We start from the raw sequence: 12,805 nt of genomic DNA, 5'->3' as shown, positions 1-12,805 counted from the left end.
ACCTACATGGGTGTAATGAGATATGAGGTGGACAGACTGATTCAGTTGCGAAACATACTTCTTGTGGTTATAAAATATGAAAAAGTTACATGACACAGACAAATTTTAATATCATTCTACTTTGTCACTCTTTTTCTTGTTTTATTACCAATGTTGTGTAGGCTATTCTGTCTTTTCTTTCTTCTTATATTCTTTTGTGCTTTTCCTACTCTTTATATTGTTTCCTAATACATTACAAAGAAGATAACATAATGAGTTATACATTAATGTTGATAGATTCAAACCTCTTTTGTTCACCTACAGTCAAACAAGGCAACCTAAAGAATCAGGATTCACTAATGTTATGAGATTCAGATCTCCCAACTTTCAATTTCGTTTACCTTCTGGATGGAATTCACAGATAGCTGGCAACAGTGCATCACATTCTTCTCCCAGCCAAGAAAATTTCTTCTCCACTTGGTTCCACACTGCTTTGATACAACAAGTAGTTGAGCTCAACATGGAGTTTTCATTTGGAAGGTTCGACTGTTGCCACATCGAGCCATCACTCCAAGGAAACCCTACAAATGAAAGTTGCCGTTATCATTAGTACCAAAGGCAATAACGAATTCTGTTGTTTTCACTATTAAGATGATGTCACCACTACCATCCATGAAGCTAACAGGAAGATCTCGAAAACAATACAGCAGGGAATGAGAGTTTTAGCCAGAATTTGGGCTAGAGAGACAGGTTATCCCTGACAGTTAAACAGAATATGATAACATGTTTCATCATTTCACAATGTAAGGAAAGGCTATTAGTATCAATTTAGAATGAAACAAACTGTCCATGCAGTTCTAAAAAAATAAATGAAGACTTCCTTAGGAGAGTAGGGAACACTTACCGTTCCAATGAAGTTCATACAGAAAACCTAACTGTCAAAACGGTTACAGTCAAGTGATATAACACTATAAAGTCTTGAAACGTAGGAATTAATACCAAAGTACCTGGAAGACCTAGGAAACGGAAGGACCCAATTCAAACACCTAGAAAATATGTTCTAACGGAACTGTTTTGTTATAACCTGAGTTATTATAGAAAAAATTAGCTTTATAACCTTGGTGTTCAGGGCACATGTTAAGCCCGATCCAAAACGTGTCCATTGTTGGCGTACTACTCTTCTTCGTGAGAGACTCTTGGAGCCTATCGTTTTCCAGAGTATCAGCCAAGGATACCAGAGTTCCTGCACTTGTACGACACTGGTCTTCCTGATCCTGCCAACTTCCCAGTCCTTGAGCAGGCGCATGGATGATGATGTCATCCTCCATAACTATCCAGTGAATGGGCAAAGCTGAAAGATATTAAATTAATGTTAATTGTGGCATTCCATTTCAGTGTATAGATGTTAAATAGGTAAATTCTCCCACAGAATGGAATATCTGAAAAATATTGAATTCGCGTTAACTGTTGCATTCTATTTCGTTGTAGTGATGTTAAATAGGTAAAGTCACCAAAAAAAAAAAGGCAGAGCTGAAATTTGTTTTCATTATAAGATGTTAAATAGGTATATTCGCTAAAAAAAATCTGTTGATAAAATATCAGTTACCTGCATAAATGTTGGTATCTCCACACTCTACAGACACTTCCCCGAAGTGGCACGTGAGAGTGACCGTGTACTGGGTCTCGAAGCTGAGCGAGGGGAGGTCTATGCTTATGACATCACCAGATATGTCGGTGACATTTTCGTAACGTTCCTCTGGAAAACAAAGAAGAAATCATTTTAAGTTTGAAACAGTGACATTTTGTCATACATTACTTGGTTTCTTAAACCCACCAAAATGTTGACTAGTCAAGTGAGGAAGCAAAGAGCTCAGAACAGGACAGTGTCCATTTCTGAGAGATTATTGGATAGTCATAAATCATACATAAATGCTAATACTGTAGATTAGTATTCTCCCTACTTATTGCCTCGGGTATTCTTCAAATATTCAAGGGTTAAACAAATGTTACTAATTCAAACACAATACAAACTACTTTCATTGGGTATTCTTTCTTTAAATGGAGGCACCCATACTCCATCACTAGGTTTAATTTGCTTTCCTTTGTTATTATCAGTTACATTATCCACAAAGCCTCCCACTTATATAGAACTTCTGCAATATCACTTACGATATCACTTCTAAATCTATTCTGCCATCTTATTCCTAATATTCGTCTAAAAGTTTTATTCACAAACTGACAAATTCATTTAGGTACACTTTTATTGTCATACCATGATTCATGTTTGTACATTAAGGCAGATTGTACTAGACGTCTGCATTCTTTCAATCATTTACAAGATAAAAACTACTAATTACCTGCCATCTATATAAGAACATACCTTCACTTGAACTCAAATAAATGGTGTACATGAAGGCCGTGGCCTGGCTGCTTTCGACAGGTGTTGGTGACGGCGTGGTGCTGCTCAGGGAACTCATGCTCTTATTATTTGCCAGGTAGGTGGTGCTCCTCGCCGTTGAAGAGGAACTCACGCCTGAGGAAAGTGTAGAACTGGCGGTGTTTGTAGAAGCTGTTGCTGTATTTGTGCTACCAGCAGTTGTCGTGGGAACTGGGGTTGTGGATCTCAAGGAGGTCATAGAACCTGTAGATCCCGTGGAGCCTGTAGAATTAGTAGATGCTGTAGACCCTGTATAGCCTGTAGAGCTAATAGATGCTGTGGTCCCCACAGAGCCTGTAGAATTAATAGATGGTGTAGTCCCCATAGAGCCTGTAGAATTAATAGATGCTGTAGATGCTGTAGAATTAGTAGATGCTGTAGACACCATAAAGGCTGTAGAGTTAGCAGATAATGTAGACCTTGTAGAAATAGTAGATGCTGTAGACCCTGTAGAATTAGTAGATGCTGTAGACCCCGTGAAGGCTGTAGAGTTAGCAGATAATGTAGACCCTGTAGAAATAGTAGATGCTGTAGACCCTGTAGAATTAGTAGATGCTGTAGACCCCGTAAAGGCTGTAGAGTTAGCAGATAATGTAGACCCTGTAGAAATAGCAGATGGTGTAGACCCTGTAGAGTTAGTAGATGCTGTAGACCCAGTAAAGGCTGTAGAGATGGTAGATCTTGTAGAACCCGTAGTGCCTACAGAGATTGTGGTTGCTGTAACCCGCGTAGAGCCTGTAGAGCCAGTAGACACTGTAGAACCCGTAGAGCCTTTAAAAACAGTAGATCCTGTAGAGCCCGTAGAACTTACAGGTCTTGTAGAACTTGTAACAGGTGGAGAGGATTCATCCTCTTCCCAAGATACGCCAAGTACAAGGGCGGGTGTCCAAGTCACCCGGAGGGTCCCATCCCACAGAATAGCAGCTGACAGGCTGACGTCTGTCACAAACGCTCCATAGCCAATTTCCTTCGTCGAGAGTCTCACTCCATCCCAAGCCACTGGAAGAAAGAAAGAACACCTTCAAGGACCACTTAGATCTTGATTTACTTCTATTCATTTCTTTCAGTTTGTGGAAAGATTTCATGATTACCAACATAAGAAAAGTTAAACGCACAGTCAGATGTTTAAAACTGGACAAGGAATGGAAACAGAAGTGCACTTACGAATGTAAAGGTTGAAGGAAAACATTGCCAGTTCTAAAGAGTTTGCAGTTGGTATGAAAGTGACACTGTAATTGTTACCCCCGGTCACACCTGTCACTGTCACCTTCTCCTCCTGAAGAGCAATCAAGAATGTAAGAATGAAGCTACGAACACAGAAAGAGAGGTACAATCCTAATTCCCCAAACTTCACAGACTCACAATCCAATGCTTGATCATTAAAGATATTTGTCACTTTCATGTTATTGTTAAATTTTATTTCCGATTAACCATGTTAAAAGTAATTTTGGAAACAAAAGTACAAATAAATATCAATAGTACTGTGGACAATCATACCAGAAGTTATGTCTTAACTGTTCGGAAAAAGTATTACGTCTAAACCAAAGAATAAAAAGTGAAAATCTTAACATGATGGAAAAGATCTGCGGTAAATTTATCAATACTGTACCGTGTTCGAGAGACTAAGTGTATCAATTTCCTCAAGGTCGTTATCAACAACTCTGAGAATGACCTCGGATGTGATCCAACCGTTCGAAGCAGAGGACCAGGTCAGCTCTACTTTCTCCTCTCCAACAACGGCTGCCTGTAACCACAATGGCCTCCGGAAAACAACTGACAAGAAAGAAATATATTTAGTGACAAATGAACAGTAAAAATGTAAATCATACAACAACTGAAAACCTGACACTTTCTGGAAAGATGGTTTCTCGACAAGACGGTAGTGGGCAACCAGAAAAAGATCTTTTGAGTGTTCTATATTGGATTCATTCAACCCCTTTTCTTGTTTCCTTTTGCACATTTTGAATATTCTACGTTTTAGATGTTCCACTTAAACAATTTCTTAAATACCCTATGAGCAAGTAGACCCCCTAAAGATGGGGATAAGTGCAAAAGTTACGGATTGTAACGAAAAATTACAATCCTCAAATCACAATGGTTTTGGTCACATTTACATTTCATCGTTCATCGCATAATGAAACTAATGATAGGCCTTTCTGTGTAACTTACAAGTTGTCCTATTTTAAAACTTACATCTTACAGAGAAAATAAGTATTAATCACTAACGTTGCATCTTATCTTCGATCAAACATGACATAGAGCTGTACGTTCTTCCTGCTCTCACTGAAATTTTCATTATATGTTCAAACTAATAAAAAACATCTCTCTGAAGAATAATTCCTAGTTTATTATGAATCTCAAAATTTTCATTACACAATTTAATTCATTCTATAATAGGATAATTTCTTACGGTAGAATTCACAATTGCAAGGTACAGAGAATATTCAATATATTTATAGTCTCATATAATTCTAAAGTCTAAAACCCACCTTGATTCTGAATGAGGCAGGTCGATTCCTTTGGGTCACAGCCAGTAACCTCAGCATCTATCGTATCGTTTCCACACGAAAGATTGAAGCCTTGGTAGACGCACTTCAGGCTTATGGTGTACCTATCGAAATATGTTGATTAATTTTCACCTCACACATCAGAGATGGAGACAAGTCCCGAAGGAAAAGATAAACACTTTTGCTATGTTGAACTATTTATTCACTTATGCCAACATCTGTTTCAGTCTTTAACTTATGGCTATCATAAGGGCTACACTAATATACAATGGAATTACACTGTAATATATGAGTGCAGTAAAATCTTGGTCTAAAAACAAGAATTTAAAAAAAAATCAACAGACTAACTTCACAAAAAAGTGAAATACAACTAATAAACAAAGAAACCACTGGAGACAGATCAAGGATACATATAAATGATAGCTTTTCACTTACTTTTCCAATTACATGTTTATACTTTCTCATATTGTGCCACAAATAACCAATTATATTTCACATTTCTGTCACCAATTGAAACTCTTACCTACCAGGGGAATTATATACGATAAATGCACCTACTCTAACGAGGACCCAGATTATTCACTTTTGGGTTGGTACAATCAAATATTGAAAGGTCGATAGTCATCATATACCATCCCAAAAGGTCATAGGTGGCAGGCCTGGTTTGGTTTATCAGATGCAATGCCCTTTGGGAGTTACTCTCCAAACACACACACACTACACACACACACACACACACACACAAGACACATATATATATATATATATAAATATATATATATATATATAAATAATAAAAGGATCCCATAAAAACGCCAAAATATAGAAAGAAAGTACTGTATTTCAGAGACTGCCGTCTCTCTCTTAAGGTAGGTAATGAAGAGAGAGACAGCAGTCTCTGAAATATAGTACTTTCTTTCGATATTTTGGCGTTTTTATGGGATCCTTTTATTAGATGGAATTCTGTTGTAACAGAACAGTTTTACCAGTCATATACCTATGTATATATACATACACACAAAGCACATAATGCAGTTTGATGATACAAAAACTTACGTTGCTCCCCACAGAGGACTTGGAACAGTCAACCTGCGGGCGTTCACCTTCATTTCCTGCACCTGGTTCTCCTCTCCACCTCCTTTCCGAGTAATGGCCGCCTGGAAAGATTAGGTCTCGTGTTATTTCACGCGGCTTCTTATCGTGGCTGACCTGAGTTAGCTCTCTCTCTATATATAAAAAGAATATGTTAACAATGATGACCTCTTTCTCTTTTCTGCCTTTCCAGGTCATCAGTCCATATCTAAGCCTCTCTACAGGAAGCAGGTCCTACCCACTTCGATTCAGATAGGGACGGTGCTTTTGGAGATAAGCGAGGGATCTGTTAATGTACTTGACAAAATGAATGAAGAAAAAAATTAATGGAGTAAAAAAACGTAAAAAAAAATAACAATGAAGTAAAAAACATAAAGTAAAATCATTAATGAAGTAGAAAAATTGCGAACATCAGAAGCAATACCATGAAACGCAGTCACAGTTTCTTCATAAATCTCCAATTCATCAATAGAATCCTAGAGGGAAATTAATAAATATCATTTTATCCCATGGTGTTATCATTACCGTATCTGCCAATGAATAAGGAATTAAAATTCTGTTAATCTCATGTCAGGGATCCAAAAATTCTGTGTTGGAAAATTACAGAACAATTTTAATATGGCACAAGAGAGAGAGAGAGAGAGAGAGAGAGAGAGAGAGAGAGAGAGAGAGAGAGAGAGAGAGTAACTCCTTCGCTAATAATGGCAATTGCATAGAACGCTGCGTTTTCAAAGCGAGAAAAACTGCCCCTCCGCCCCAAAAAAGGGGAAAAAACAGTGATGGCAGAAACAAGGACAACGTAATCATTAGGTCACGGGACTTTCATGTCTTTGGTAACAACGTGATGACAAAAAGCAACAGGCTTCCTTGAGACCATTCTGTGGACGTATTTTATAGTCTTATTACACTCCGTGATGATATATGATGATTTGATGGCTTCCATAATCCTTGATTACCAGACGTTTGGAATGGATTCCGAATAAAGGCGAGAGTGAAAAAAAGAATATCGTAAATAAGGGGTTTTGTTTTTATGGCATTTTGATCGCGTTCACGACATCAAAGTCGAGAGAGGGGTTGGGGGGAGGGGTCAGTGTGATCATCAAGAATTTATATGAATTTCGTCGATGGTGACACACAGAGACGGGCATTTCTGCTCCCATCGAGCTCGAGTATTTTATGGGAATTTTACTTACGGACTTCCTTTGTTATGTTCTTGGAAACATGGAGGGAGGTTGAGCGTTCCGGAATTATTCACGTGTTTCAATTTCACACAGAGATAATTTTATACTTATTTTTCAGTCTTTCCAGAAGCAATTATTAAATTTCTATTACATTAAGCACCTCCCTTTCTCTTTTCCAATTCGTTATTTTGCTCTGGACAAAAATTGTCTTGGAAGATCGTACACACCATTCGTCCTCGTATATAAAAGTGAGGCGACTTTTGCGACATTCAACATCAAGCGACTTGTCTGTAGTTTCATTTTTTAATTTTTGTTACCAACTTTTATCTTTTTGTTTACATCCGTCACACGCGCGTTACGAGGGCATTAGGATTGCCAGTCCAAACGACCTCTGCTTTAAAAAACTAACAAAGTAAAACCAATGCTTATCAGAGAAACAGAAGCAACTTGTGAGTAAATATCAGGAAGTGAGTGAAAAAATAAAATAAAAACTCCAAAGATCATAACAACAGAATTGACCACTAGATCGATAGTAACTTATTACTCTGAAGAGATGGACCTTGGGAAATGAAAGAAAATGAAAGACGAGAAGAAAATGAATGAGCTCAGACACGAACATAAAGCAACTCAGGAGACGCCACTGCGTAACTAATGCACTAATCGACAAGCTGAATTTATTCATACATTAATAATCGGGAAGGCTGACGTTGCAAATACAGTACTTAATACTTCGGACCTCCTCAATTCAACCACCATCTACTAATACCGCTACTACTACTACTACTACTACTACTACTACTACTACTAATAATAATAATAATAATAATAATAATAATAATAATAATAATAATAATAAAAAGATGCAGGCTTAAAAAATGCTATGATGCCTAGAAGCATCTTTTGGACAACAGACAGAAAACGAGAATTAAAAAAAAATCTAAACAATTAAAAAAGGAAAAGGCACTTAAAACTAGGACCACATATCAAATAAGACTGAAGGGGCGAAAATATAAAATACTACAGACGTGTATCAATAAAATAGGAAACTAAGCTTAAAGCAGATGCTAAGGCTAGAGAACAGAGGCAGAATGCAAAGGAGGTATTTCAAAGGATAAAAAGGATACATTAAGCAGCTGTCAGCAAATGCAAGCTGTAAGGACCATGTATCTAGATTTTTTTTCTTTTTTTACTTTTTAGAAAAATATTTAATTGTATCAGCTTAAAAGTAACATTCCACAATGAATGAACTAGGAAAAAATCATCTATCAAAACAAAATAGGAGGCAGTATTACCCTAATATTAAAATAAATACAAATTGTAGGTGATTTCTCAACACTCCTGCAGAATTAAAAGTCGACGGACCAGCTGCAATTAGGCGAGAAGGCTGGAAACCGTCACGTTCTTCAATAAACCGACATTATTCATCCGAGCGACTATAAAAATATATACAAATTTCAATACCAGAGAACAACAAACTCTCAGGTGGAGGCATTATATTATTTACCAGATAAGACGTAGACCCAAGGGTGAGGTCCCTCCCGCCGGGACTTCGAACCATCGGCTCTTCCCAGGTGGCCACGACCCACCCGGCAGGCAAGGCTTCGACAATCAGCCCCGTGATCGGCGTCACGTCTGGAAAGGAGGGGCCACTTTGAACGCTTTGCATGGAACATATTCTCAAAGGTACGGGGTGTGGGTGTGTATACTAGAGGCATAAAAAGCGTTTTATTTTTTTATTTTATTTTTTTCATTTGTTTTTTTTTATCGCGTTAGTGTGCATTTATTTCTCTATTGAATGTTGAAAGTAAATACTTTTCTAAAGTACACTCATACAATATATATATATATATATATATATATATATATATATATATATATTGTTTGATGATAAATAATAGTGCCAAGACCAGGAAGAACATTCTTTATTATACGAGCTTTCGAGGTTTAAAACCTCATCTCCAGGCTGAAAAAATGACGAGGATGAGAAATCACTAAAAATTACATTAAAATGAATTGTCTTATTAAAAGCTTCATTAAAAACATTTTTACTGAAGCTTTTAATAAGACAATTCATTTTAATGTAATTTTTAGTGATTTCTCATCCTTGTCATTTTTTCAGCCTGAAGATGAGGTTTCAAACCTCGAAAGCTCGTATAATAAAGAATGTTCTCTCTGGTCTTGGCACTATTATTTATCATCAAACTAAGATTTCCAAGTAGCCGCCCAATTACTGAGACTATAAATTTTATAATAATATATATATATATATATATATATATATATATAATATATACTATATGATAATATATATATTTAATAACATACATACATTACTAATATAGTGTATGCACATGCATTTGTATGTTTAAACTATCATATCTTTACCCATTGCCTATATGCCGGCACTGATACAAAGTAAAAACATATGACATTATGTAACATAGCAGATGTGGAAACAAATTACTACATAATTCCTTATTAACTATAATTCCTCTAGGAAAGCAAAAACACCGTATAAACATTTAAAGGCAAACAAAATAGTAATTAAACAGTATGAAAGAAGACTAGTGCACTTTATTTAACACGAAAACCAAAAAATCAAATACGAGATGGAAGGAGATCTCATTCTGAAAACAAAAAACATAATGTAAATATATAGACAAACAAAAAAATAATTAAACAGTATGAAAGAAGAACAATAGTGAACATTATTTAAAACGAAACCAAAAAAATCAAATACGAGAGAGAAAGAGATCTCACTTTGAGAATAAAAACACCACGTAAACATGTAGAAAAAAATAATAAAAATAATTAAAAAAGAACGATAGCGTACTATTTAAAACGAAAACCAAAAAAAAATCAAATACGAGAGAGAAAGAGATCTCACTTTGAGGACATCCTATGATTTCGAATCGGAAGCATTTGTTGTCCTCCCCGGGCCACTTGACGGACGAGTCGAACTCAAGGCGCAGGCGCCTCGCTGCCACCAACGACGTGAAGGAGTGCGTGGAGATTACGTCGCTTTTACCATCTTGCGTCTGGGCGTAGAACTGGGAAGGCAAGAATGCGTATTTGAACAAGGCGTGATCCGACCTCCGGCTTATCGAGATGCGTACAAGATTCTCACCTCACGCATAAGTTGTAAACATTATATTCATAACTTTTCACGTAAATTAAAACATGCTAAACTCTAAGGTCAAATAGAGCCTTGTTTCACCAACGAAAATTAAAATAAATATGCTTTCTGTGATTAGGAATAATTGATCTTTACTGTTTAATAAGCACATCAGTTATTTTTTATATTTTTATTTCAATAAATAAATCATAAATAATCCTATCCTCAAATTCCTGTATCTTTAACTCAATGCGAAACACGTTTTTCAGAACTCTTCAGCTCCTCATAGACCTTTCCTAACCCCTCCCCAACAACAACAACAACAACATTAACAACAATAAAGTAGTTTGTAGGCTTACTCCCCGAATAAGCAAATATATATTTAACACATATTTCTAGTACAGCTTTTGACCCCATAAGCATCCTGTAATAAGGAGCAGGTTCTGAAATGGCACCATACAATGGAAAATAATCGGGACTGAGTATTATAAGAATTCTGATATGAATCAGATTAGAACCTTACGAATGTTACTGTTCATTGCATATTGTCAAGAGCACTGAGTTCTCTGTTTGATCCAAATACTAAATGTAATATTGAAAAATTGTCGGTTGTGTAACACAGAGTACAAATTATCATTTTAATATCATAATGTTATATTATTATTACAACAATTTCCCAACTCCTGTTAAATAGGGAAGACGTAGGTCAGTAAAACTTCAGCGAAAAGAAATTTTGAAATAGGCCGTTGTAAGAAGGCCACGAAAAACAGCGACCCAGACTGGGGATTAAACTGAAAGGAAGACTTATTATCACCATAAATTAAATATGTACTTAGTATATTTATGAGCCTGTCACCAATAGCTCGCATTGGAATGGAATATGAAATTTAGGCTTGAAGCCAACGTAACTGGAATAGCTGGCAATAATCATGGTTTCCCTCTAAACTAATTTCATAACCACACACACATACACACACACACACAGATTGAAAAAAATATGGATCACGTCTTCCTATCAATCAAACGACTAACACGTGAGGCTAAAAACGTTTAATTATAGCAGGGAGCTCAGAGTCTCTCAAACACTTCAGACCAAACTTCTCATTAGGTATTTGCTTTCGCTTAAACATGAACGAAACTGGTGTGCGCGATTTCCAAGCAGCAAACAAAATGGTTCGTTACGTATTCACGCGTTTGCATTCATCACGCAACCTTGCAAAAAATATATATATAAATAAAAAAAAGTGCAACCAATGCTCTGCTGTCATTTTAAACTCGCGCGCGGACGATGTTTACAATGCACATTTTTTCGAGTAGAGTTACTACGGTAACGTGTAGGGGACGAGGAAGTGTCGTGCTTTCGCGACGTCACTGCGGTCATTCGATTCGTTTGCTCAGTGGCTTTGAGGTGTAACAGGCTGTTTGCTTGGGCTAATTGTTCTCTTAGGCACGTGTTAAAAATGAACGCGTGTGCCTCGGAATATTTTATAATGTAACGCAAATAAACACACACGCACGCACGCACATATATATATATATCATTCGAGCTACAAATGTCCTTTAATATCTAATTCGCTCTACCTCGGAATTGATATATTTTCATATATGTACCAAAGGGGACTTTTTAGTTGATAATAATTTCGTCCCCTCATGGGTACATATATGAAAATATATCAATTCCGAGGAAGAGCGAATTAGATATTAAAGGACATTTGTAGCTCGAATGATTTATATGAATCACAGTGATGTGATAATTATTCATATATATATAATACATATATAATATATATATAATATATAATTATATCTATATATATATATATGATATATATATATATATATATATATATATATATATATATCATATTATACATATGACTGAGAAATGCTTTCATGCTGAATCTGGATTAACAGGGGCCATACTCACTGTGACGTTGCCCCCACCGCAACACGTAGTCCAGTCTTGCTGGTCGGCCGTTATCGAGCTGCGAATGCCGAAACCTATGAAATACGATCCCACGGCCAGGTCTTTTGGGGGTCCTTGTGTCTGTAAACCTGTTGGGGGGAAGGGGATGATTATTAAAGTTAATGGCATGGCATTGAATATAGTTTTTTAGGCCAAAGGCCAAGCACTGGGACCTATGAGGCCATTCATCGCTGGAATGAAAATTGAGAACAGGTAGGTCTGAAAGTACAACAGGAGAAAAACTTCACAGCTGCATTATTACAAAAGGGTGGATAGCAAGATGGAAGAAAGATAATATGAATGGAGGTACAGCAAAAGGAATGAAAGGGGTTGCAGCTAGGGGCCGAAGGGACGCTGTAAAGAACCTTTAGTATAAATAGATATATAATGTAAACTTATAGATAGATATAATGTAAATTTTTCATGTAGTAATGGGAGAGCACCTTACTGATTTCGTAAATAAGATTTCTTCTTTCTTTTTTTATATAAGGTTATTTTCTGTGCTATTTTTAAATGGACAATATTTTG

The 12,805-nt window shown here is 36.4% G+C and overlaps 1 protein-coding gene across 4 annotated transcripts in view; it reads right to left on the bottom strand.

The window, feature by feature from the left end:
* Positions 1 to 12,805, bottom strand: part of LOC135200057 (uncharacterized) — a 135,006-nt gene that overhangs the window by 27,599 nt on the left and 94,602 nt on the right. For all 4 annotated transcript variants that reach the window (XM_064228312.1, XM_064228314.1, XM_064228311.1 and 1 more), the window contains exons 4-14: positions 12,239 to 12,366; positions 10,084 to 10,246; positions 8,701 to 8,828; positions 5,980 to 6,080; positions 4,906 to 5,027; positions 4,026 to 4,189; positions 3,581 to 3,692; positions 2,360 to 3,415; positions 1,586 to 1,735; positions 1,097 to 1,330; positions 381 to 560 (exon numbers count right to left, since the gene is read on the bottom strand). In XM_064228312.1, coding sequence (XP_064084382.1) covers positions 381 to 560; positions 1,097 to 1,330; positions 1,586 to 1,735; positions 2,360 to 3,415; positions 3,581 to 3,692; positions 4,026 to 4,189; positions 4,906 to 5,027; positions 5,980 to 6,080; positions 8,701 to 8,828; positions 10,084 to 10,246; positions 12,239 to 12,366 — 2,538 coding nt within the window. The remainder of the gene's footprint in view (positions 1 to 380; positions 561 to 1,096; positions 1,331 to 1,585; positions 1,736 to 2,359; positions 3,416 to 3,580; positions 3,693 to 4,025; positions 4,190 to 4,905; positions 5,028 to 5,979; positions 6,081 to 8,700; positions 8,829 to 10,083; positions 10,247 to 12,238; positions 12,367 to 12,805) is intronic.

This window comes from Macrobrachium nipponense, chromosome 26 (assembly GCF_015104395.2).
Source record: "Macrobrachium nipponense isolate FS-2020 chromosome 26, ASM1510439v2, whole genome shotgun sequence".
Lineage (NCBI taxonomy): Eukaryota > Metazoa > Arthropoda > Malacostraca > Decapoda > Palaemonidae > Macrobrachium > Macrobrachium nipponense.
Note: the sequence above shows the minus strand (reverse complement) of the source record. Positions and strands in the feature narration are given on the sequence as shown.